Source organism: Embiotoca jacksoni, unplaced genomic scaffold, assembly GCF_022577435.1.
Source record: "Embiotoca jacksoni isolate LCO1_2020_lvr unplaced genomic scaffold, fEmbJac1.0.p SCAF_1, whole genome shotgun sequence".
In the NCBI taxonomy this organism is placed as follows: Eukaryota; Metazoa; Chordata; class Actinopteri; family Embiotocidae; genus Embiotoca; species Embiotoca jacksoni.
The window spans coordinates 341,148-367,963 of record NW_027185229.1 but is presented as its reverse complement, the minus strand read 5'-3'; the positions used below and the strand labels follow the sequence as shown (position 1 = coordinate 367,963).

The 26,816-nt window shown below is 45.6% G+C and overlaps 3 protein-coding genes across 3 annotated transcripts; all 3 read left to right on the top strand.

The window, feature by feature from the left end:
* Window positions 1-1,183: 1,183 nt before the first annotated feature.
* LOC138199082 (chitotriosidase-1-like) lies at window positions 1,184-4,775 on the top strand. Its single transcript, XM_069151003.1, has 11 exons — window positions 1,184-1,208; window positions 1,299-1,325; window positions 1,405-1,609; window positions 1,834-1,890; window positions 2,948-3,113; window positions 3,190-3,314; window positions 3,399-3,522; window positions 3,609-3,791; window positions 3,876-3,992; window positions 4,079-4,211; window positions 4,519-4,775. Exons 1-11 carry the CDS (start codon window positions 1,184-1,186, stop codon window positions 4,773-4,775), a joined length of 1,419 nt encoding a protein of 472 aa, XP_069007104.1.
* Window positions 4,776-5,266: 491 nt separating this feature from the next.
* LOC138200096 (chitotriosidase-1-like) lies at window positions 5,267-12,651 on the top strand. Its single transcript, XM_069152545.1, has 9 exons — window positions 5,267-5,302; window positions 5,828-5,909; window positions 6,289-6,493; window positions 6,898-7,044; window positions 7,975-8,082; window positions 8,137-8,239; window positions 8,796-8,901; window positions 9,788-9,955; window positions 12,599-12,651. The coding sequence occupies exons 1-9, from the start codon at window positions 5,267-5,269 to the stop codon at window positions 12,649-12,651; spliced, it is 1,008 nt and encodes a 335-aa protein (XP_069008646.1).
* Window positions 12,652-14,949: 2,298 nt separating this feature from the next.
* On the top strand, window positions 14,950-24,366 carry arfrp1 (ADP-ribosylation factor related protein 1). Its single transcript, XM_069152854.1, has 7 exons — window positions 14,950-15,320; window positions 17,230-17,317; window positions 17,441-17,523; window positions 21,919-22,000; window positions 22,136-22,206; window positions 22,450-22,550; window positions 22,802-24,366. The coding sequence occupies exons 1-7, from the start codon at window positions 15,228-15,230 to the stop codon at window positions 22,887-22,889; spliced, it is 606 nt and encodes a 201-aa protein (XP_069008955.1). The 5' UTR covers window positions 14,950-15,227; the 3' UTR covers window positions 22,890-24,366.
* Window positions 24,367-26,816: the final 2,450 nt, after the last annotated feature.

Genomic DNA, 26,816 nt, shown 5'->3' with positions numbered 1-26,816 from the left:
CTTATCTATACTATTACCGAAGGTTGCTTCAGATTGTCCTTCGGGGGAACATCTGAAGGTCGACCGTCGGTCGGCTCCACAAAGAGAGCGATAAAGTAATCAAGCTGTTATCATGGACGACAACAGGAGCGTCTTTCATGATGTTTATATGGACCTGTTATTGTCTCGTCAGCTGAATCATATCAGTCATCACTCATTAGTGCTTCATCTATTTTCTTATTAGTTATTTTATTTCATCACTCAATGCATCTGTAAGAATATTATCATATAAACTTTAAACTGGTGAAGTTACTGAAAGGAAACAAAACTGTAGTTACACTGTATATTTTTTACTGGTTGTCTAGTCATACAACATATTGTTATTGTGTTAATTTATCTTTGAATAACTGTATTCAATACAGGAGTATCTTAAAGTGTAGTACCACTGCGGACCATTAGGGGCTGTCTCCATGGACGCCATCTGTAGTACCACTGAGGACCACTAGGGGCTGTCTCCATAGACTACCATTAAAAAGTCATCAAATATTTCTATCATGGTGTCGTTAGATAAACTTCCTCCATCTGATCAGTGTTTCCTTCTGGAAATAATTCATCATTCATGACATATTAGTACTCACATATGTTTTGGGGCGGGGCTCTTTGATTGACAGGTTTGTTGTCCTGGACCAGCTGATGTTTAACTGGGTAAAGAAACCAGTGGAAGTTCTTATTGATTAAATATTGATTATCAGAGGATTGAATGTTCCTCTGGTCCTGTTGCCATGGCACCAGAAACAGTACGTTGCTTATCATCACTGAAGTACACAGGAGACTCTGACCCCGGGTCTGTGAGGTCGATCAGCTGACTGATGATGTCATGATAATGTCCAGCGACCTGGATCTCAACCATGTCGAGTGTTGAGGACACGCTGTGTGCTGCTCAGTAAATTGTCAGATGCTGCAGGATCTTATCATGTTCTAATAATCATTACATTTATTGCCCCAATTCATCACAGGCTGCCCCCCCTCCCCGCCCGCAGGTGTATAAAAGGCCAACCTGTGCTGCAGGTGCTCGGGTCTCTCATCTGGTCCCAAGGTGAGTTCCTGAAGAAAACAGGACGGTTTCTGAACGATCCGTTTAATTCTGATTTTATTCGTCATCGTTATTTTTTTGTTTTACAGTAAGTCGTTAAAATTTCTGACGATGACCAGGCTGACAATCCTCGCAGGTATTCAACACGTGTTTCATTTGTGTTATTCTTCATGAAGTCTTCGTGTGATAAACTGATTTCATTCTTCTGTCTGATGTTGTTTTTCAGGCTTATGTCTGGTGCTCTGCCACCTGGGTGAGTTCTCAAACCCTCAGATAAAATATCTTTCGATAAAACCCGTCCAGATCGTTAATCTTCCTCTGCTGCTTCACAGGCTCTGCCTCCCAGATGGTGTGCTACTTCACCAACTGGTCCCAGTACCGGCCCGGCGAGGGGAAGTACATGCCCCAGACCGTGGACCCCTTCCTGTGCACGCACCTCATTTACGCCTTCTCCATCATCAACAGTAACAACGAGCTGGTGACCTACGAGTGGAACGACGACGTCCTCTACAAGTCCTTCAACGGACTGAAGAGCAAGTGAGTGAGGAGAGAGGTCACAGGTCATAGGTCAGGCTACAGTTTCTCTGGAGAGAGAAGTAGTTCAGTGTCACGAAACACTTAATCATTAGAGTAACCTGCTGTCAGAAGTTTAAACAGAGTAATGTGGAGGACATAAGTCAGAAGTCAGAGGTCAGATGTCAGGCTACAATTCTTCTGTGTGGAGCTGTGTACCGTGTTGACTGTCCTCTCTCTGTTTCCAGGAACCCTCACCTGAAGACTCTGCTGGCTGTCGGGGGATGGAACTTTGGTTCTGCTCAGTACGTAACACCTTATAAATATTACTGTCATCATCAGTCCTGAAAACATCCTGAAAACATCTTGAAAATATCCTGAAACATCCTGAAACATCCTGAAAACATCCTGAAAACATCCTGCAAACATCCTGAAACATCCTGAAAATATCCTGAAAACATCCTGAAACATCCTGAAAATAGCCTGAAAACATCCTGAAACATCCTAAAAACATCCTGAAAACATCTTGAAACATTCTGAAACATCCTGAAAATATCCTGAAAACATCCTGAAACATCCTGAAAACATCCTGAAAACATCCTAAAAACATCCTAAAAACATCCTGAAACATCCTGAAAATAGCCTGAAACATCCTGAAACATCCTAAAAACATCCTGAAAACATCTTGAAACATTCTGAAACATCCTGAAAATATCCTGAAAACATCCTGAAACATCCTGAAAACATCCTGAAAACATCCTAAAAACATCCTGAAAACATCCTAAAACATCCTGAAACATCCTGAAAACATCCTAAAAATATCCTGAAAACATCCTAAAAACATCCTGAAACATCCTAAAAACAACCTGAAACATCCTGAAACATCCTGAAAACATCCTAAAAACATCCTGAAAACATCCTGAAACATCCTAAAAACATCCTGAAAACATCCTGAAACATCCTAAAAACAACCTGAAACATCCTGAAAACATCCTAAAAACATCCTGAAAACATCCTGAAAACATCCTGAAACATCCTGAAACATCCTGAAAATATCCTGAAAACATCCTGAAAACATCCTGAAACAATCTGAGTCCATTGAAGTCTTAAAAACAGTTTTGCTTTTTATCAGTTCACCAAAACTCAGTCACTTCTAATAGAGGTTCTACTTTCTTTAATTTCCACTGCATGTTTAGAATAACTTATAGAAATCCAGATCTGGTTTGGAAACTGTTAAACTTAAAAATTCAGACTGTATTAATGCTAACAGAAGTTTTCAAAAAAAAGATAGAGAACATGAATGACATTGCAGCAGCAGTTACCTAAAAGGGTTCTGACAGCAGACTTCAATCTGTGCTGCAGGTTCTCCATCATGGTGTCCACTCCGGCCAACCGTCAGAAGTTTATCCAGTCGTCCATCAAGTTCCTGAGGACTCACGGGTTCGACGGTCTGGACCTGGACTGGGAGTACCCTGGAGCCCGTGGAAGTCCCCCAGTGGACAAGCAGAGGTTCACTCTGCTCTGTAAGGTGGGTCCACCACTCGGTGTTCAGCTGTGTTGTTCATCACACTCGACTACCTTCTGACTTCACTTCCTGTGTTCAGGAACTCGTTGCTGCCTACAAAGCCGAAGCCAAGACCTCCAGCAATCGTCAGCTCATGCTGACTGCTGCAGTGTCTGCTGGGAAAGGAACCATCGACGCTGGATACGAGGTCGCTGAGATCGCCAAGTGAGTGTTCTGCTTTAAACTCTTCAGACAGAACCCGGAGTGTCCAAAGGTTCCTAAAGTGAACATTTGTGTTTGTGTCTCCAGAGAGTTTGACTTCATCAACGTGATGACTTACGACTTCCATGGAACCTGGGAGAGATTCACCGGACACAACAGCCCTCTGTTCCAGGGGTCCGAGGACTCTGGTGACCTCATCTACTTCAACACGGTAAGTGTCAGCGTGGACCGAAGAACCATCAACGGGAGGTTGTTTTTATTAAAGTCTGACCGGACCTGTTCCATCAACCTTCACAGGACTATGCCATGAAGTACTGGAGAGACAAGGGTACCCCGGTGGAGAAGCTCCGGATGGGATTTGCTACTTATGGCCGCACCTTCCGTCTGACATCCTCAAAAACCAGTGTTGGAGCTCCAGCGAGTGGCCCTGCAGCAGCTGGTCCATTCACCCGGGAGGCCGGGTTCTGGTCCTACTATGAGGTGAACTAAATAGTGATCACATGATGGACAGAGTGGTAATGTGAGGATCAGCTGCACAAGTCTTAGCATCCTGTTTTGTTGCAGATCTGCAACTTCCTCAAGGGAACAACCATCCAGTGGATCGATGACCAGAAGGTTCCCTACGCCACCAAGAACAATGAGTGGGTCGGGTTCGACACCAAGGAGAGCTATGAGATCAAGGTGGGTGGGACGGACCGGATCATCTGGATGTTGTTAACATGTTGACGACAGGTAGTAACCACTTGTCTTCTTTGGTGCCCCGACAGGTGCGCTACCTGCAGGAGCAGAAGTTCGGCGGTGCCTTCGTGTGGGCTCTCGATCTGGACGACTTCGCCGGACGGTTTTGCGGTCAGGGGAACCACCCTCTGATGGCTCACCTCCGCAAACTCCTCAACATCGGTACATGCAGAACTCACTCAGATGCTGTGGTCCTTTAATGCTCTTCATGGACCGGTCCGGATGTCTGTTGTCTTTATTATCAGAACCGTCAAATGACAGTCTGAACGACTGCAGTCATTTATAATAGAAACAGTTTACTGTCAGAATACTGAATCCTCACTGGAGACACACATAGATATATTAAATATTATTCTGTAAATATATTATTCTGTATATACATTAGATATTAATCTGTAGTTTCTGTTAAACGCTTTAATAGACATTTACTGTATCTCATTCATACATTTCCTCTCCTCCCACCATGCAGAGCTCCCCCCACTGCCCCCCACCACCACCCCCAGACCCGGTAACAGCACCACTTCTCCCACCACCACCACCACCACCACCACCACCACCACCCACGCTCCGGGATCCGGTTTCTGCAATGGTAAACCTGACGGCCTGTACCCCCACCCCGAGGACAAGAGCAGCTTCTACATGTGTGCCGGCGGCATCACACACGTGAGGAAGTGTGGCACCGGGTCCGTGTACAACGACGGCTGCAAGTGCTGCGCGTGGCCCTGAGCTGCAGAGTGTAACACAACTGATGCAAATGTCAGCTATTAAACATCCTGCAAAACTTCTCTGGTATCGACAATCATTTACCTTCTGGAGTGTGTCGTTGGTGTCGTGGAGATAATGTGTGTTTTATTGTTAAATATGTAAAATAGATATGAAAACAAAAGTGCTGGTTCATCATTTCATTTTATTCTTATTAGTCATAAACGTGCAAACATGTATTTCTCTATGCAAACATCTAAAAGAATAAATAGAGTTTAGTGTCATCACAATAAGAGCTCATCATGAAACAGTGAATAAGAGTTCATCACCCATTTAAAGGAGCTGTCCTCCAGATGGGTTTTTGAATTTCATTGTCTTTGTAGTATAAAATAAATTAATCTAATGTGACATAATAGAAAAAACTGAGATTTAAAACAACTATAACATATTTATTATCATGAAAATATAATAGGAGTGTGGTGTTGAGCTCCCAGAGACTGTTTGTTAAGGGAACAATGGTTGGAGGTGGAGACACCAGCCAGGCGGGTTATGTAACGTCCTGTGTGGTGACTTCAGGTCAATGAGCTGTCAACTTTAATAATGTGAACATAAAGAGCTTTTAATCTGTTTATCCCTGTAAAATGTTCTCATGTTTAATCCAACGTTTCTCCTGAAATCTGTTTCTATTTGAAGAAAAAGTTGTGATTTACATTTTCTATCAACGTAATGAGGAAATATGAATGAATGTCTTGGAGACAGAAAGGTTTCCTGCAGCATTCAGAGCTGAAAGAGACAGACGGAGTACCGATGTCTCCACAGCTCACCTGTCACCTGCTGCCACTCAACACCTGAGAGGACATGTTCTTTGTCTGTCCAACCCTGACAGCAGCTACATATCAGCTTTACATTGGTGAGTATTAAAAGATGCTGGTGTTGATTTTCAAACTTGGGTTTTATGTCAAAAAGGCTTTTGGATGGAAACGTAGAAGTGGGTCTTACCACGCCGGATGTATGTCACACGTTTTGTGAGGTTTCAAGCATCCTTTGACCTTAAACATCAAGTTCCTGTGTCACAGCGAGCGAGCCGTTTGGCCACGCCCCCTCGCAAAACAGATCAGATGTATCGTCTCACCACGCTGGATGTATGTGACAAGTTTCGTGAGGTTTCAAGCATCCTTTGACCTTAAACATCAACTTCCTGTGTCACGGCGAGCGAGCCATTTGGCCACGCCCACTCGCGACTCCACTAGAATACGAAATTTTTCGCCGGGAGACATATGTGTATCCACTTTCATGAGTTTTTGAATATGATAAAGCCTCCAAAAAGGCAAATCACTTTATGTAAGAATAAGAACGACGACTAACGACCAACATCTTTACGAAATACAATAGGGCTTTCGTACCGATGCTCGGTGCTCGGGCCCTAATAATTCCTTCAGTAACAATAGGGCTTTCGCACCATCGGTGCTCGGGCCCTAAAAAGAGTTTCATCATCTTCAGGACTGTGTGACTGAAAAACGTATTTTTCTTGATGCAGCTACAACAACCAAACTGGTGTGTTACTTAAGGAGCTCGGCACGGTACAGAACTGGAGAGGGGAGGTTCCTTCCAGAGGACATAGACCCTCACCTGTGCACTCACCTGGTTTACAGCTTCGCTGTCATCAACCATGCCAATGAGCTGGATGAGCACGAGTGGAACGACAGAAGTCTTTATAAATCCTTCACTGAGCTGAAGAACAGGTAACACAGGTGGATGGAATTACAACTTTAATGTGAGGTTTAAAATGTGCAGTTTGTTGATTTTCTGAACACCTTACTGTCAGCCAGAGAAGACAGCCACATATCTCAGTGAGTCTATTGTCCATCTGCTGATGGAGTCTGTTGTTTCATCATGTTGACTGTTGTACTGTTTCATTATTGGGACTGTTGGCTGTTAGCAATAATTATCTGCAATTATCTGCAGACTATTGAAGGACTGTAATTCTGAAGACATTTCAGTCTGTAACTTCTTATGAAGCTTCATACTTTAATATTCTTCAGTTCTCATATAGAGTAATATAATAATATAATATGTCAGTACAAAGTCATCGTCATCGTAAGTCCAAAGGTTTCAGTGGACGTTCTCCTCCTCCTCCTCTGTGCAGGTTCTTCATCATGGTGTCCACGCGGTCCAAACGTCAGAGGTTCATCCAGTCTTCCATCAGATTCCTGAGGACTCATGGGTTTGATGGTCTGGATCTGGACTGGGAGGACACTGGATCAGGTAGCAGTCCCCCAGATGACAAACAGAGGTTCAGTCTGCTCAGTAAGGTGGGCCTCATACTGACTTCTAATCTGTGTATCAGTGACCTGTGTGTGTGACTTTGTAACAGTCAATCAGAATGAGTCAGACGTACATGAGTCTCACTGTAGAGTCTCACTGTAGAGTCGATGTAGAGTCACTGCAAAGTCTCACTGTAGAGTCTCACTCTCACTGTAGAGTCACTGTATAGTCTCAGTGTAGAGTCTAAGTGTAGAGTCACTGCAGAGTAACTATAGAGTCTCACTGTAGGGTCTCACTGTAGACCCACTGTAGAGTCTCACTGTAGAATCTCACTGTAAATTCACTGTAAAGTCACTGTAAAATTCTCACTGTAGAGTCACTGTAGAGTCTCAGTGTGGAGTCTCACTGTAGCATCTACTATAGTGAGACTATAGTGACTCTAGAGTCTAGAGTCACTATAGTCTAGACTATAGTGACTAGACTAGACTAGACTAGACTATAGTATAGACTATAGACTATAGTCTAACCCTAACCCTAACCCTAACTCTAAAGTGAGTCTACAGTGACTCTTGGTTCACCGTTGGTTCTGACGGGTTTCTGGACGGAACGAGCACCAACAGGTGTCAGGAGGTCTGATGGAGATATTCACAGGGGTTGTCAGTATTAAACATACTAAACATACTAAACACATTAAAACATACTAAACATGATATCATCTGCTGTTCTCACTTCATTTCAAAGTGTAAATGATTTTCTGCCAATTTTCAGGAGCTCTCTGAGGCCTTTGAAGCTGAGAGCTGAGGAGGTGGGAACGCTCAACTGATGCTCTCTGCAGCTGTGGCAGCTCGTCCAGATGTTCTTCACACAGGATATGAAGTCTCTGAGATTTCAAAGTAAGACATGTGCTGCACGGACATTATTACCTGGTGCCTCAGGATGTGATGTGTGGTGTGTTCAGGTACCTGGACTTCATCAGTGTGAAGACCTTTGATCCCTGTGGTGGTGTGTTCAAGTACCTGTACTTCATCAGTGTGAAGACATTTGATCTCTGTGGTGGTGTGTTCAGGTACCTGGACTTCATCAGTGTGAAGACCTTTGATCTCTGTGGTGGTGTGTTCAGGTACCTGGACTTCATCAATGTGAAGACCTTTGATCTCTGTGGTAATGAAGATGGAGTGACAGCCCACTACATTCCTCTCTACAGGGACAACAATAAAAACATAGTAAGAGCACCTTTTTATTTTACATCACCAGTTTAAAGTTTTCAGTTTGAATGACATCAATATTTTATACAATATTTTAGCTGTATAAACCTGAAACTCTTGCATGTTACTACTGATGATTAATACAACATGTATGACACAGAGCAGAGGTTCATCACTTCACACACTGATAAATGACGTTGTTGACTTTAATTAATGACACTCAGCTTCAGCAGCAGCTTCTCTGCAGAAGATCTTCAACACGTCTGCATCAATGAGCCTGTTGCTGAACGCAGCGCAGTGATGCACACGCAGCAGGAGGATCAATACGTTCAGAGTGTTCCTGATCTTGTGTGTATCACTGTGCTGCGTTCAACAGTGTCTTGTGCTCCACATTATAAAAACCAAGCCCTCCCTCTCCAGGGGTCATAGTTCACCTGATGATCATGTGATCAGCTCCTGTGTTCTACTGTGTATGTTCCTTTTTAATGACAGGAACCTCTGATATGTGCAGCTCCAGTAGAACGTGTGAACAGTTCCTCTGAGGGAACGTCCTCCCTTCATGTGTCTCTGTCAGGATCATCTTCTACAGCAGTGGGTGGTGGGTGGAGCCTCACCTGGCAGGCTGCTGCTGGGTTTCCTCATCTACACCCGCTCCTTCACTGTCTCCACCACTGCAGCAGGTCTGAGTGCAGCAGTCAGCTACTGTATTAATACTGGATTAATACTCCATTACTACTATATTAATAGTGCATTAATACTGCATTGCTACCGTACTAACACTGCATTACTACTATATTAATACTGCATTACTACCATATTAATACTGCATTAATACTGCATTACTACCGTTTTAATAATGCATTAATACTGCTTTACTACCATATTAATACTGCATTACTACCATATTAATACTGCATTACTACCATATTAATGCTGCATTAATACTGCATTACTACAATATTAATGCTGCATTAATACTGCTTTACTACCATATTAATACTGCATTAATACTTCATTACTACTGTATTAATACTGCATCACTACTGCATTACTACATACTAATACTACATTACTACCATACTAATACTGCATTACTACTATATTAATACTGCATTACTACCATACTAATGCTGCATTACTACCATATTAGCACTGCATTACTACCATATTAATGCTGCATTAATACTGCATTAATACTGCATTACTACCATATTAATCCTGCATTAATACTGCATTACTACCATATTAATATTGCATTACTACCATATTTATACTGCATTACGACCATATTAATGCTGCATTAATACTGCATTACTACCATATTAATACGCCATTAATATTGCATTACTACCATATTAATATTGCATTACTACCATATTAATGCTGCATTAATACTGCATTAACACTGCATTACTACCATTTTAATACTGCATTACTACTATATTAATACTGCATTACTACCATATTAATACTGCGTTACTACTATATTAATACCCCGGTGTGTCTTCTGGATGGTGTGTCTCTGTGTCTCTGTCCCTGTGTCTCTGTGTCTCTGTGTCTCTGGAGGACACCTGAGTGAGGAGTCTCTGCTGGTGTTTCAGGTGGACTACCTGAGGAGAAGACAGCTGGGCGGAGCTTCTGTGTGGACTCCAGACATGGACGACTTCTCTGGACGGTTCTGTGGGCAGGGCCAATATCCACTCATATTATATGTTAAACAGAGACTCAGCGAAGGTGAGGCTACTGAACATCACTGCATTCACCTGGTTGCCTGACCTCTGACCTCTGTCTCCTAACACACTCTGCATCACCTGAGGAGACAGGTGTGGAATTACTGACCTTTAGAGCCCAGTCGCCGCAGAATGAAACACTGATCTACATGGAAACTTTACATTTGTACTGTGATGTGAAGTTTAACTTTCTGTTTGTTAAACAGATTTTATAATATAAATAATAATGTTCAGGGAGCGGTTCTGAAGTCCGGTGTGAAGAAGACACGGCCCTGCAGAGTGAAGACAGCAGACAGAGTCTGTAAATCAGACTGCATGTATCACTGAAGAACGTTTTATGGATCAGAACCCGACACATTAAAATCAGAAACTCTCCAATTCAACAACGGAATGTTTGTGTGAAACCTCATGACATTGATCCAACATCTGAACCAATCAGCTGTGAGTCAGGTGAGGTCCCGTCGGTTCCCATCATGTACTGAGGTCATCATGATGTTTGCATAATGTCAGAGCAGGTCAGGATCTAGTCAGTCAGTTCTACCAGGCGATCCGTTCTGCTCAGGTCCGGTTCTTCTGGTTGTGATTTAAAAGTCCCGGTGAGTTCTGACGCAGGTGTTCTGTTCAATGGTAGAGTTATGAATGCTGGTCTCAGGTAGGTCCTGAGGTCCGGTCTGATGTGGTCCAGAACCTCTGAGTGACACACATTATTCTGTGTTATTAGAACTGTAAGACTGATCTGAGTGCAGCTCCGTATCTGTTCCTCAGACTTGACCACCTCTGAACCACCTGGAGCAGACCGATGCAGGACATCCCAAACAGCACCAACCATCAGCGGTCTTTGTTCTTCATGTTGTCAGTGAATACTGTCTGAAGAGTTCTGTGATGAACCATGAACAGAACCAGAACCAGAACTTGACTCAGCAGCTTGTCTGTCCTGAACAGAGATCATCAGTAAGACTCACTGCTCTCATTATACAGTGGGTACGGAAAGTATTCAGACCCCTTTACATTTGTCACTCTTTGTTTCATTGCAGCCATTTGCTAAAATCAAAAAAGTTCATTTTATTTCTCATTAATGTACACTCAGCACCCCATCTTGACAGAAAAAAACAGAAATGTAGAAATTTGTGCAAATTTATTAAAAAAGAAAAACTGAAATATCACATGGTCATAAGTATTCAGACCCTTTGCTGTGACACTCATATTTAACTCACATGCTGTCCATTTCTTCTGATCCTCCTTGAGATGGTTCTACTCCTTCATTGGAGTCCAGCTGTGTTTAATTAAACTGATTGGACTTGATTAGGAAAGGCACACACCTGTCTATATAAGACCTTACAGCTCACAGTGCAAGTCAGAGCAAATGAGAATCATGAGGTCGAAGGAACTGTCCAAGGAGCTCAGAGACAGAATTGTGGCAAGGCACAGATCTGGCCAAGGTTACAAAATAATTTCTGCAGCACTCAAGGTTCCTAAGAGCACAGTGGCCTCCATAATCCTTAAATGGAAGAAGTTTGGGACGACCAGAACTCTTCCTAGACCTGGCCGTCCAGCCAAACTGAGCAATCGTGGGAGAAGAGCCTTGGTGAGAGAGGTGAAGAAGAACCCAAAGATCACTGTGGCTGAGCTCCAGAGATGCAGTAGGGAGATGGGAGAAAGTTCCACAAAGTCAACTATCACTGCAGCCCTCCACCAGTCGGGGCTTTATGGCAGAGTGGCCCGACGGAAGCCTCTCCTCAGTGCAAGACATATGAAAGCCCGCATAGAGTTTGACAAAAAACACATGAAGGACTCCCAGACTATGAGAAATAAGATTCTCTGGTCTGATGAGACCAAGATTGAACTTTTTGGTGTTAATTCTAAGCGGTATGTGTGGAGAAAACCAGGCACTGCTCATCACCTGCCCAATACAATCCCAACAGTGAAACATGGTGGTGGCAGCATCATGCTATGGGGGTGTTTTTCAGCTGCAGGGACAGGACGACCGGTTGCAATTGAAGGAAAGATGAATGCGGCCAAGTACAGAGATATCCTGGAAGAAAACCTCTTCCAGAGTGCTCTGGACCTCAGACTGGGCCGAAGGTTCACCTTCCAACAAGACAATGACCCGAAGCACACAGCTAAAATAACAAAGGAGTGGCTTCAGAACAACTCTGTGACCATTCTTGACTGGCCCAGCCAGAGCCCTGACCTAAACCCAATTGAGCATCTCTGGAGAGACCTGAAAATGGCTGTCCACCAACGTTCACCATCCAACCTGACGGAACTGGAGAGGATCTGCAAGGAAGAATGGCAGAGGATCCCCAAATCCAGGTGTGAAAAGCTTGTTGCATCATTCCCAAGAAGACTCATGGCTGTACTCGCTCAAAAGGGTGCTTCTACTCAATACTGAGCAAAGGGTCTGAATACTTATGACCATGTGATATTTCAGTTTTTCTTTTTTAATAAATTTGCACAAATTTCTACATTTCTGTTTTTTTCTGTCAACATGGGGTGCTGAGTGCACATTAATGAGAAATAAAATGAACTTTTTTGATTTTAGCAAATGGCTGCAATGAAACAAAGAGTGAAAAATGTAAAGGGGTCTGAATACTTTCCGTACCCACTGTATAATCCTTGAACCTTGAACCTCTCACTAAACCTGCAGAGAAGCTGGTTTCAGGAAAGACCGACAGGCTGAAGAACAAAGAACATCAGTAACTCAGAAACACACACACACACACCCGTACAGACAACACGCGCGCACATGCACACGCACACGCACGCACGCACGCACGCACGCACACACACACACACACACACACACACACACACACACACACACACACACACACACACACTCTGATGTTATCCAACCTTTTATCCTCTGGGCTTTTATTTTGAAATTCTGGGTCGCCCGTCTAACCTTCTTCATTGGTTACAGAATCAGACCTCTATTATTCTTATTATTATTCTTATTATTCTTATTATTCTTATTATTGTTATGACAGCAGAACAAACATTCACGAGTGGATTTCCAGCTGACCGAACAAACCTTCTCCCAAAATAAAAGGCTGTTCAGACTATAAATACACCTCCTATAATAAATGTATAATTTAAATGGCATTGTAGTTTATATTATTTACGTTGGTTGGTTTCGTTCTTTTCTGTTTATATTTTCTTTCTTATTGTGTCAACTTGAGTATTGTCACTTGTATCTTCTGTTGTCGTTCACTTGTTGTCATAAAACAAACCGCAATGCTCCTTTAATGTGACGACGCGCTCCAAATACTTTCTGGGAAATGTAGTTTTATATGAGCTGGCAGCCAGTGAACGCACGAGTGTCCTCCCGCTGGAGCAGGAGGTGGCGGTAGTGATGGTGAGATGAAGCCTCATGAGGCATCGAACCACTTCAGCCAATTGGTTCTAGAAAGGGTTCATTTCTCGAAGCTTCATGTGAACACGAAACCACCTACTGGCCAAGTGTATAATGACAGGCAGCTGTATCTGAACCACATGTGATGCATTGAATGTTTGTGTCTGTTATGGCTGTTGGGAATGACTATGAATTACAAAAATGTATGACCAAATAATTTCTGTACATAAATTATCACATATGTGCATAATAAAATATTTTTTGAATGTATTCTGTGTGTGTAAATTTTCCCAAAATGGTAGTATCATATGATATGGCAGGTTGTGTAATCATGTTTTTCTGTCACTTTAGGAAAATGTCATGAGCTTAAGCAGGCAGAGGACAGTGGAAGTGTTTGTGGAACTAGGAAGAGGGGACTGAATATGCTTGTGTAACTTGGACAATGATGTACAGGACAGGGGACATTTTATTCATTTTTATTCAGAAATAACAGTTTCTCAACAGTTTTTGGTTTTGTGGATGTCCACATGTCAGAAGTAAGGTTAACAGCAGCCACTTTTTCCACTTTAGCCTTCTCCTCAGCTGACTCATACTTGGCCTCCACCATGGCCTTCAGAGCCTAAAGGAAAAAAGATATAGTGCTGAACTGTGAGACACAATAAAGTACTCATTTGTTTCATGCATGCACCCATACATACCTGCCTTGTAGGGAGAACATAATTAGGATCCAGTTTGGACACAAATGCCCTGAATCCAACATCATCCACAATACTGAAGGGCTGTGTGTCCTTCACTATCATGGAGACGAGGGCTTCATCCAGCTCTTGTTTTCTGGTGGCTGGTTAAAAGAGAATAAATACAGTGTCTGTTACCTGTCTTTATTTGCACAATAAACAAAAGTGAACAGGGAAAAATTGTGATGGTGCATTTGTAATATTGTAATGACTTACCTTGGCTGGGTGAAGCTCCAGTTTCCTCCTTATTCTCATGCAAGGCACGGTAACGCCTCAGCATGGATGAGGTGTTGTTATTGTACCCCAACTCACCTTTGAATAAAATAAGAAACTGTGAAAAATACAGTTCTTGATAAGCAAACCTAATGTGTCTGAAATAGAGTTAGATTTAGCTTATTAGGAGTTATCAAATCAAAGTGTTCCCACAGGGGAAATCCTCCTCTTCCCAGCTGGCTCCATCTTATCACCTCCTTCTCTCCTCACTCTCCTACATCTCCAAACTATCTCTCTCTCTAACTTCTCCAAACTATCCAAACTCTCAACTGACCTCAACTCTCCACCAACAACCCACATTTTGAATGGAGCCTGAGGGGTTTATATTGCTGTCAAACCTCCAACCAAAATCTGAACCACTTCCCGAAGCAGTCACGTGGTACAGCCGGGCAGCGAGGCTTCGGACGTCATCATTTTTGGCTCCTCCCCTAAATGAAGCAAGCCTCGACACGCGCTTCGAGGACACGCCCCCTCCGTTACTCCACACACGCTTCGAAGCGTCGGCACACCTCGTGACGTCACTAGGTGGCGGTAATGCACCAATGCGCTGGATGACAACCGCCGAAAAACCGGAAGAAGAAGACACGTGACCACTTCATTTCCCATGATTCCTCGGGCCTCGCTTCCTGGTGAGAGCAGCGTCACTACTGTGTAGACTGGAGCACAAACTGCGCAGTTTACCGGCGACTTTTATCAAACTAAGGTTGTTTGTCTGTCGTGTTCACACCGTGTTTGTTTACACGGATGTTTGTGTACTCCTCTGTTTGTTTACATCGATTAGAATGCAGCCGGACTGGCGCGAACCTCTTTGTTTGGATTTCTCTTCATGCTAGGCTAATTTAGCGAGCTAACAGAGCCAGCGGAGAGGACCCGTGTTGTTTACAAACAGGACGGTGTTGTTTACAGTTTCCAACATGTACACCTTGTTATCAGGTTTATATAAATACATGTTCCAGAAGGACGAGTACTGTGTTCTGATTCTGGGGTTGGACAACGCCGGCAAGACGGTACGTCGGTCCACGTTAGTCTCACGGACAGAAATCAATCTGTCTCTGTCCTTCTGTCTGACTGACTCCTCCTTCTCTTCCTCCTCTTCCTCCTCTATCTCCTACTCCTCTACCTCCTCCACCTCTTCCTTCTCTTCCTCCTCCCCCTTTTTCTCCCCCTCCTTCTCTTCCTACACCTCTACCCCCCTCTTCCTCCTCCTTCTCTTCTTCCTCTACCTCCTTCTCTTCCTCCTCCCCCTCTTCGTCCTCCACCTTTTCCTTCTCTTCCTCCTCTACCTCCTACTCTTCCCCCTCCTTCTCTTCCTCCTTCTCTTCCTCATCCTTCCCCTTCCTCCACCTCTTCCTTCTCCCCCCATCTTCCTCCTCTACCTCCTACTCCTCTACCTCTTCTCCCCTCCTTCTCTTCCTCCTCTACCTCCTACTCCACCTCTTCTTCCTCTGCCTTCTCTTCCTCCTCTACCTCCTACTCCTCTACCTCCTCCACCTCTTCCTTCTCTTCCTCCTCTACCTCCTCCTCCTCCACCTTTTCCTTCTCTTCCTCCTCTACCTCCTACTCCTCCACCTCTTCTCCCCTCCTTCTCTTCCTCCTCTACCTCCTACTCCACCTCTTCTTCCTCTGCCTTCTCTTCCTCCTCTACCTCCTACTCCTCCACCTCTTCCTCCTCTGCCTTCTCTTCCTCATCTTCTTCCTCCTTCTCTTCCTCCTCTTCTTCCTCTACCTCCTACTCTTCCCCCACCCCTCTTCCTCCTCTTCCTTCTCTTCCTCTTCCTTCTCTTCCTCTTCCTCCTCTACCTCCTAATCCTCCTCCTCCACCACTTCCTTCTTTTCTTTCTCCCCCTCCTCCTTCTCTTCCTCCTATACCTCCTCCTCCACCTCTTCCTCCTTCTCTTCCTCCTCTTCTTCCTCTACCTCCTACTCTTCCCCCACCCCTCTTCCTCCTCTTCCTTCTCTTCCTCTTCCTTCTCTTCATCTTCCTCCTCTACCTCCTACTCCTCTACCTCTTCTCCCCTCCTTCTCTTCCTCCTCTACCTCCTACTCCACCTCTTCTTCCTCTGCCTTCTCTTCCTCCTCTACCTCCTCCACCTCTTCCTTCTCTTCCTCCTCTACCTCCTACTCCTCTACCTCCTCCACCTCTTCCTTCTCTTCCTCCTCTACCTCCTCCTCCTCCACCTTTTCCTTCTCTTCCTCCTCTACCTCCTACTCCTCCACCTCTTCTCCCCTCCTTCTCTTCCTCCTCTACCTCCTACTCCTCCACCTCTTCCTCCTCTGCCTTCTCTTCCTCATCTTCTTCCTCCACCTCTTCCTCCTTCTCTTCCTCCTCTTCTTCCTCTACCTCCTACTCTTCCCCCACCCCTCTTCCTCCTCTTCCTTCTCTTCCTCTTCCTTCTCTTCATCTTCCTCCTCTACCTCCTACTCCTCTACCTCTTCTCCCCTCCTTCTCTTCCTCCTCTACCTCCTCCACCTCTTCCTTCTCTTCCTCCTCTACCTCCTCCTCCTCCACCTTTTCCTTCTCTTCCTCCTCTACCTCCTACTCCTCCACCTCTTCCTCCTCTGCCTTCTCTTCCTCATCTTCTTCCTCCACCTCTTCCTCCTTCTCTTCCTCCTCTTCTTCCTCTACCTCCTACTCTTCCCCCACCCCTCTTCCTCCTCTTCCTTCTCTTCCTCTTCCTTCTCTTCCTCTTCCTCCTCTACCTCCTAATCCTCCTCCTCCACCTCTTCCTTCTTTTCTTTCTCCCCCTCCTCCTTCTCTTCCTCCTATACCTCCTCCTCCACCTCTTCCTCTTCCTTCTCTTCCTCCTCCCTCTACCCCCTCCTCCTCCTCTTTCTCCTCCTTCTCTTCCTCCTCTTCCTCCTCCTTCTCTTCCTCCTCCCCCCACCCCCCTCGTCCTCCTCCTCCTGTCCCTGCAGACCTTCCTGGAGCAGACTAAGACCCGGTTCAGTCGGACCTATAAGGGGATGAACCTGATGAAGATCACCACCACCGTGGGGCTGAACAGTGAGTGAACCTTTCAGTGTGTCATGTGATGAAGAGGCGGGACTCCTTCCTCTCCTCCTCCTGTGATTGGCTGCTGTGGTCGTCCTCTCCTCTCTCACTGTCCTCTTTGTCTGTCTTCCTCAGTCGGTACCATCGACGTGGGAAAGGCCCGTCTCATGTTCTGGGACCTGGGAGGACAGGACGAGCTGCAGTCTCTGTGGGACAAAGTGAGTTTAATGATCTCCGTCACACTGGAGGATGTCTGTCCTCAGCAGAGAGGACATGTGTCCGCTCTCTGTGTCCTCAGCAGAAAGGATGCGTGTCCACTCTGTGGGACAGATCTTACATCTGATGAGGTTATAAAGTAGAAACATTAAGAGAAAGAGTTACAGAATACAAACACCTGTTAAACAGGTAGAGCAGTCTGTTATATTAGGTGATGATGATGTTGGTGATGATGTCTCTGTGGGTTCACCTGTGAACTCCTCCTCCTCCTCCTCCTCTTCACAGTCTGACAACCTTTAAGAAGTGAATAAATCTCGTTCCTCCACTGGAGCTGCAGTAGAACACAAAGTGGGCGGGCCTTCTGATACATGGCAGCGTTGGACTTGTAGTTTTCTCAGCATGTTTCCAACAGCTGCCAACGTTTCAGTACCTGATCAGTGACCTTCCTCCTGTCTTCATCGTCTCTTTGTTGAGAGACATGACGAAGGGAAGTGAAGGGTTTGGTTGGTTGCAGTGCATTCTGGGACATGAAGTCTCCTCCTCCATCAACAGGAAACCTCTGAAAAATCCACATTGGTGTTTAATATAGCAGCAAGGCGGAGTTTAGAACTTCACAAGGTCCAGGTTCTGGTGTTGTCCTGTGGTCCAGGTTCTGAGGTTCTGGTGTTGTCCTGTGGTCCAGGTTCTGAGGTTCGGGTGTTGTCCTGTGGTCCAGGTTCTGAGGTTCGGGTGTTGTCCTGTGGTCCAGGTTCTGGGGTTCTGGTGTTGTCCTGTGGTCCAGGTTCTGGGGTTCTGGTGTTGTCCTGTGATCCAGGTTCTGAGGTTCTGGTGTTGTCCTGTGGTCCAGATTAGGTTAGGTTAGGTAGTTACTTTATTAATCCACGAGGGGAAAAAATTTTCACGACAGCAGCATACAGGAAGCAATAGATAATAATAGAATACCGTATTTTTCGGACGATAAACCGCACCGGATTATAAGGCGCATTAAGCAAAACAACACAGTCCGGTAAATCAAACTCCGGGTGCGGGCTGCCTCACATGAATGCACTTTTAGTTTAGACATTACATTCCTGTTACGGGCCGATCAGGTCGTGACACGGCGTACCGTAATGCTCCGAATAGCCACTGAGCAGAGCGGCTTCGTTGCTTATCAAAGTCGTACTTACACGTTTCTACAGATTTTTGAGCGCATTGTACGACATAAAATCGATCAATAAGCACAACAAGTAACCATACATAAGGCGCGCTGGATAATAAGGCGCACTGTCAATTTTTGAGAAAATTTAAGGATTTTAAGTGCGCCTTATAGTCCGAAAAATACGGTAATAGAAAGCAATAAAATAGCAGTAAAATAGCAGTACAAATATAAAATGCACAGTTTATACAGTACAGTATATATCTATATATATTATATACAAACAACCAAGAACACAGTCAACAGTGTTATTGTTATATGATGGATTTTGCCAGAGGTGAGTTATTGTACAGTCTTATTGCAGTCGGCAGGAATGATCTCCTGTATCTGGAATGATCTCCTGTATCAGGAATGATCTCCTGTATCAGGAATGATCTCCTGTATCTGGAATGATCTCCTGTATCAGGAATGATCTCCTGTATCTGGAATGATCTCCTGTATCTGGAATGATCTCCTGTATCAGGAATGATCTCCTGTATCTGGAATGATCTCCTGTATCTGGAATGATCTCCTGTATCTGGAATGATCTCCTGTATCAGGAATGATCTCCTGTATCTGGAATGATCTCCTGTATCAGGAATGATCTCCTGTATCTGGAATGATCTCCTGTATCTGGAATGATCTCCTGTATCTGGAATGATCTCCTGTATCAGGAATGATCTCCTGTATCTGGAATGATCTCCTGTATCAGGAATGATCTCCTGTATCTGGAATGATCTCCTGTATCTGGAATGATCTCCTGTATCAGGAATGATCTCCTGTATCAGGAATGATCTCCTGTATCTGGAATGATCTCCTGTATCAGGAATGATCTCCTGTATCTGGAATGATCTCCTGTATCTGGAATGATCTCCTGTATCAGGAATGATCTCCTGTATCAGGAATGATCTCCTGTATCTGGAATGATCTCCTGTATCTGGAATGATCTCCTGTATCAGGAATGATCTCCTGTATCTGGATTGATCTCCTGTATCTGGAATGATCTCCTGTATCTGGAATGATCTCCTGTATCTGGATTGATCTCCTGTATCTGGATTGATCTCCTGTATCAGGAATGATCTCCTGTATCTGGATTGATCTCCTGTATCTGGAATGATCTCCTGTCTCTGGAATGATCTCCTGTATCTGTCCTTGTGACAGCGGAGCTGGAGGAGTCTTTTAGAGAACGTCCTCCTCTGTCCCTGCAGCAGGTGGAGAGGGTGGTCAGGATTATCCAATATGGACAATAGTTTGTTCAGCGTCCTCCTCTCCACCACCTTTTCCAGACTGTCCAGTTTGTAGCCGATGATGGAGCCGGCCTTCTTAACCAGTTTGTTAAGTCTGTTGGTGTCTCCGGCTCCAATGCTGCTCCCCCAGCAGACTACTAGAAGTACCGTTCACTGGCCACAACAGATGGTAGAACATCTCCAACATCTTGCTGCACACATTGAAGGATCAAAGTTTCCTCAAGAAAAAGAGTCGACTCATCCCCTTCTTGTAGACAGCGTTGATGTTGGTCTTCCAGTTCAGTCTGTTGTCATGGAGACACCAGGTATTTGTACTCCTCCACCATGTCCACCTCCTCTCCCAGAACTCTCAGCGGTTGTGAAGCTGTCGCCTTCCTCCTGAAGTCAACCACCATCTCTCTGGTCTTGGCCACATTCAGGAGCAGATGATTTCTTCCTGCCCACTCCACAAAGTCCTCCACTACTGCCCTGTACTCCTCCTCCCATCCATCCCTTATACACCGTCCACTGACTCCTCCTCCCGTCCATCTTTTATACATCCGACCACTGCAGAGTCATCAGAGAACTTCTGCAGATGTCTTGACTCTGAGTTGTTCTGGAAGTCAGTGGTGTAGAAGGTGAACAGGAAGGAGACAGAACAGTTCCCTGAGGAGCTCCAGTACCACTGACCACCGTATCAGACAGCACACTGCCCAGACGGACAAACTCTGGTCTGCCTGTCAGGTAGTCAGTGGTCCAGGAGACGGTGGACATGTCCACCCCCCTCCACCCGCAGCTTCTCACTCAGCAGCAGTGGTTGGATGGTGTTAAATGCACTGGAGAAATCAAAGAAAGTGATTCTCACAGAGTCACCGATTCCATCCAGGTGAGACTGAGCTCGTTGCAGCAGGTAGATGATGGCATCGTCCACTCCCACATGAGGCTGGTACGCAAATTGTAGAGGGTCCAGAGAAGATTTCACCAGCGGCCTGAGGTGGGCCAAGACCAGCCTCTCCAGCACCTTCATCACGAGATGTGAAGGCAACCGGTCGGTAGTCGTTGAGGCCAGATGGAGTCGTCTTCTTAGGGACTGGAACCAGACAGGACGTCTTCCAAAGCACCGGGACCTCCTCCTGCTTCAGGCTCAGGTTGAAGAGGTGTTGTAGGACCTCAGCCAGCTGGACGGTACAGGTCTTCAGGACCACGGGGCTGATGCCGTCAGGTCCTGCAGCCTTGCGCTGGTGGAGTCTCTCCAGCTGTCTCCTAACCTGGCCAGTCGTCACAGAGAGGAGGGTGGGGGGGTCATGGTGTCGATGGAGGAAGAGCCCTTTGAGATTGAGGGCTCTATGCAGTTCACCAGGAGGGGCAGAGGGGGGAGGAGGGAGAGGCAGCAGAGGTGTTTGGGAGGTGTGGTGTGTGGAGGAGACATATGAGGGTGGTGAACTAAACCTGTTGAAGAAACAGTTTAGCTCATTGGACCTCTCCAGGTTCCCCCTGGTTGTTCCTCTCCAGGTTCCCCCTGGTTGTTCCTCTCCAGGTTCCCCCTGGTTGTCTCTCCCTCCCCTTGAACCCAGTAATCTCCTTCATACCGGTCCACACCTCCCTCACGTTGTTCTGCTGGAGTTTATCCTCCAGCTTCCTCCTGTAGGAGTCCTTGCACTCCCTGAGCTTCTCCTTCAGGTGGCGCTGCACTCTCCTGATTTCCTCCCTGTCCCCAGACCTGAAGGCTGCTTTCTTCTTATTAAGAAGCACCTTCAGGTCACTGGTGATCCACGGCTTATTGTTGGGGAATTCTGATTCTGAGATTCTGGTGTTGTCCTGTGGTCTAGGTTCTGGGATTCTGGTGTTGTCCTGTGGTCTAGGTTCTGGGATTCTGGTGTTGTCCTGTGGTCTAGGTTCTGGGATTCTGGTGTTGTCCTGTGGTCTAGGTTCTGGGATTCTGGTGTTGTCCTGTGGTCTAGGTTCTGAGATTCTGGTGTTGTCCTGTGTGTCTGCAGTACTACGCTGAGTCCCACGGAGTCATCTACGTGATCGATTCTACTGATGAAGAACGTCTGTCAGAGTCCAAGGAGGCCTTCGGTGAGATGATGATGATGATGTGGTGTCTGATAGATGATGATGATGATGTGACTGATAGATGATGATGATGATGATGATGATGTGACTGATAGATGATGATGATGATGTGACTGACAGCTGGTTGTCTCCTCTCAGAGAAGATGATCAGCAGCGAGGTTCTGGACGGGGTTCCTCTCCTGGTTCTGGCCAACAAGCAGGATGTTCCGGTACGTTCCACACGTTCCCTTCACAACACGTCTGGCTTCATATTAAAGGAACGTTTCCTTTTATTTCAGTTTTTTATTGGACGTCATGAGAAAAAAATTTTTTTTTTAATTTGTTCTGTTTTTATTTTCATCATTAAATGTTTGTTCAAAATCATCTGATTGGTTAAAAAGAAAAGCAGGAAGTTGTGTCTGGTGTGGGCGTGTCCTCCTGTCCATCATGTCCTGTGTGTCCTCTGTTCTCAGAACTGTCTCTCGGTGCCGGACATTAAGACATCCTTCAGTGACTGTGCCCCGAAGATCGGAAAGAGAGACTGTCTGGTGCAGCCGTGTACGGCCCTCACAGGGTAAGACCAACAGAACCCAACAGAACCCAACATGTTGTGGTTCCAGAGGGTGAAGTAATTAGTTTGTATTTTACAACTGTTCCTGAACGCAGCACGGTGATCAATCAGAGCAGGATCAATACGTTCATGAGGAAGTATTCAGAGTTCATCAGCATCTTTTGTGTTGTTGATCTTCCTCCTGCTCTGATTGACATGTTGATGAGCTGTGATGTCATCCTCTCTACTTCCTGTTTCCTCCTGATGTGATTCAGGGACGGAGTGAATGAGGGCATTGAGTGGATGGTGAAGTGTGTTGTGAGGAACATCCACCGGCCGCCCCGACAGAAGGACATCACCTAAGACCTCCTCGTCCCCTCTGCTTCTGGACGTTGTTTCCTGGAGGACGTTCACCTGGAGTAAGTTGTCTCCTGGAGGACGTTCTCCTGGAGGACGTTCACCTGAAGGACGTTGTCTCCTGGAGGACATTGTCTCCTGGAGGACGTTCTCCTGGAGGACGTTCACCTCGAGGACGTGGTCTCCTGCAGGACGTTCACCTGGAGGACGTTTACTTGGAAGACGTTCACCTGGAGTACGTTGTTTCCTGGAGGACGTTCACCTGGAGGACGTTGTCTCCTGGAGGACGTTCTCCTGGAGGACGTTCACCTCGAGGACGTGGTCTCCTGCAGGACGTTCACCTCGAGGACGTGGTCTCCTGCAGGACGTTCACCTGGAGGACGTTTACTTGGAAGACGTTCACCTGGAGTACGTTGTCTCCTGGAGCACGTTCACCTGGAGCATGTTGTCTCCTGAAGGACGTTGTGTCCTGGAGCACATTCACCTGGAGGACGTTGTCTCCTGGAGAATGTTCACCTGGAGGACGTTGTCTCCTGGAGGACGTTCACCTGGAGGACGTTGTCTCCTAGAGGACGTTCACCTGGAGGATGTTGTCTCCTGAAGGACGTTCACCTGGAGGACGTTGTCTCATGGAGGATGTTGTCTCCTGGAGGACGTTCTCCTGGAGGACGTTCACCTCGAGGACGTGGTCTCCTGCAGGACGTTGTCTCCTGCAGGACGTTCACCTCGAGGACGTGGTCTCCTGCAGGACGTTCACCTGGAGGACGTTTACTTGGAAGACGTTCACCTGGAGTACGTTGTCTCCTGGAGCACGTTCACCTGGAGCATGTTGTCTCCTGAAGGACGTTGTGTCCTGGAGCACATTCACCTGGAGGACGTTGTCTCCTGGAGAATGTTCACCTGGAGCATGTTGTCTCCTGAAGGACGTTGTGTCCTGGAGCACGTTCACCTGGAGGACGTTGTCTCCTGGAGGACGTTCACCTGGAGCACGTTGTCTCCTGGAGCACGTTCACCTGGAGCATGTTGTCTCCTGAAGGACGTTGTGTCCTGGAGCACGTTCACCTGGAGGACGTTGTCTCCTGGAGAATGTTCACCTGGAGGACGTTGTCTCCTGGAGGACGTTCACCTGGAGGACGTTGTCTCCTAGAGGACGTTCACCTGGAGGATGTTGTCTCCTGAAGGACGTTCACCTGGAGGACGTTTACCTGGAGTACGTTGTCTCCTGGAGGACGTTCACCTCGAAGACGTGGTCTCCTGCAGGACGTTCACCTGGAGGACGTTGAGCACGTGGTCTCTTGGAGGACATTCACTTGGAGGACGTTGTCTCCTGGGGGACGTTGCCTCGCCTCCATACTCACAGGACGACCTTTGACCTCTGTAAAGTGATTTGTAAATGTTGGTTTTCAGCTGGCAGCAACGAAAGAGTTAAAAACTGTCAGTATTATTACACTTTATAATAAATCCTCATTTACAGCAAATAAAACCTGTCATGTGACAAAGTTTGTCTTCAGGTCACATGATCAACTTTATACTGGACAGCACACACACACCATTCAGACAACACGCACACACAAACACACCATTCAGACAACAACACACACAAACACACCATTCAGACAACAACACACACAAACACACCATTCAGACAACAACACACACAAACACACCATTTAGACAACAACACACACACCATTTAGACAACAACACACACACCATTCAGACAACAACACACACACACACCATTTAGACAACAACACACACAACATTCAGACAACAACACACACACCATTTAGACAACAACACACACACCATTCAGACAACAACACACACACCATTTAGACAACAACACACACACCATTCAGACAACAACACACACACCATTTAGACAACAACACACACACCATTCAGACAACAACACACACACCATTTAGACAACAACACACACACCATTTAGACAACAACACACACACCATTCAGACAACAACACACACACCACTCAGACAACACACACACACACCATTTAGACAACACACATACAGACACACCTTTCAGACAACAACACACACCATTCAGACAACACGCACACACAAACACACCACTCAGACAACACACACACACACCATTTAGACAACAACACACACACCATTCAGACAACAACACACACACCATTCAGACAACACGCACACACAAACACACCATTCAGACAACACACACACACACCATTGAGACAACAACACACACACACACACACACACCTTTCAGACAACAACACACACACCATTCAGACAACAACACACACACCATTCAGACAACAACACACACACCATTCAGACAACACACACACACACCATTTAGACAACACACACACACACCATTCAGACAACAACACACACACACACACCATTTAGACAACAACACACACAACATTCAGACAACAACACACACACCATTTAGACAACAACACACACACCATTCAGACAACAACACACACACCATTTAGACAACAACACACACACCATTCAGACAACAACACACACACCATTTAGACAACAACACACACACCATTCAGACAACAACACACACCACTCAGACAACACACACACACACCATTTAGACAACACACATACAGACACACCTTTCAGACAACAACACACACACCATTCAGACAACAACACACACACCATTCAGACAACACGCACACACAAACACACCACTCAGACAACACACACACACCATTTAGACAACAACACACACACCATTCAGACAACAACACACACCATTCAGACAACACGCACACACAAACACACCATTCAGACAACACACACACACACCATTGAGACAACAACACACACACACACACACACACCTTTCAGACAACAACACACACCATTCAGACAACACGCACACACAAACACACCACTCAGACAACACACACACACACCATTTAGACAACAACACACACACCATTCAGACAACACACACACACACCATTTAGACAACAACACACACACCATTCAGACAACACGCACACCATTTAGACAACAACACACACACCATTCAGACAACAACACACACACCATTTAGACAACAACACACACACCATTCAGACAACAACACACACACCATTTAGACAACAACACACACACCATTCAGACAACAACACACACACCATTTAGACAACAACACACACACCATTCAGACAACAACACACACACCATTTAGACAACAACACACACACCATTCAGACAACAACACACACACCACTCAGACAACACACACACACACCATTTAGACAACAACACACACACCATTCAGACAACACGCACACCATTTAGACAACAACACACACACCATTCAGACAACAACACACACACCATTTAGACAACAACACACACACCATTCAGACAACAACACACACACCATTTAGACAACAACACACACACCATTCAGACAACAACACACACACCATTTAGACAACAACACACACACCATTCAGACAACAACACACACACCATTTAGACAACAACACACACACCATTCAGACAACAACACACACACCACTCAGACAACACACACACACACCATTTAGACAACACACATACAGACACACCTTTCAGACAACAACACACACACACACACACACCTTTCAGACAACAACACACACCATTCAGACAACACGCACACACAAACACACCACTCAGACAACACACACACACCATTTAGACAACAACACACACACCATTCAGACAACAACACACACCATTCAGACAACACGCACACACAAACACACCATTCAGACAACACACACACACACCATTGAGACAACAACACACACACACACACACACACCTTTCAGACAACAACACACACCATTCAGACAACACGCACACACAAACACACCACTCAGACAACACACACACACACCATTTAGAC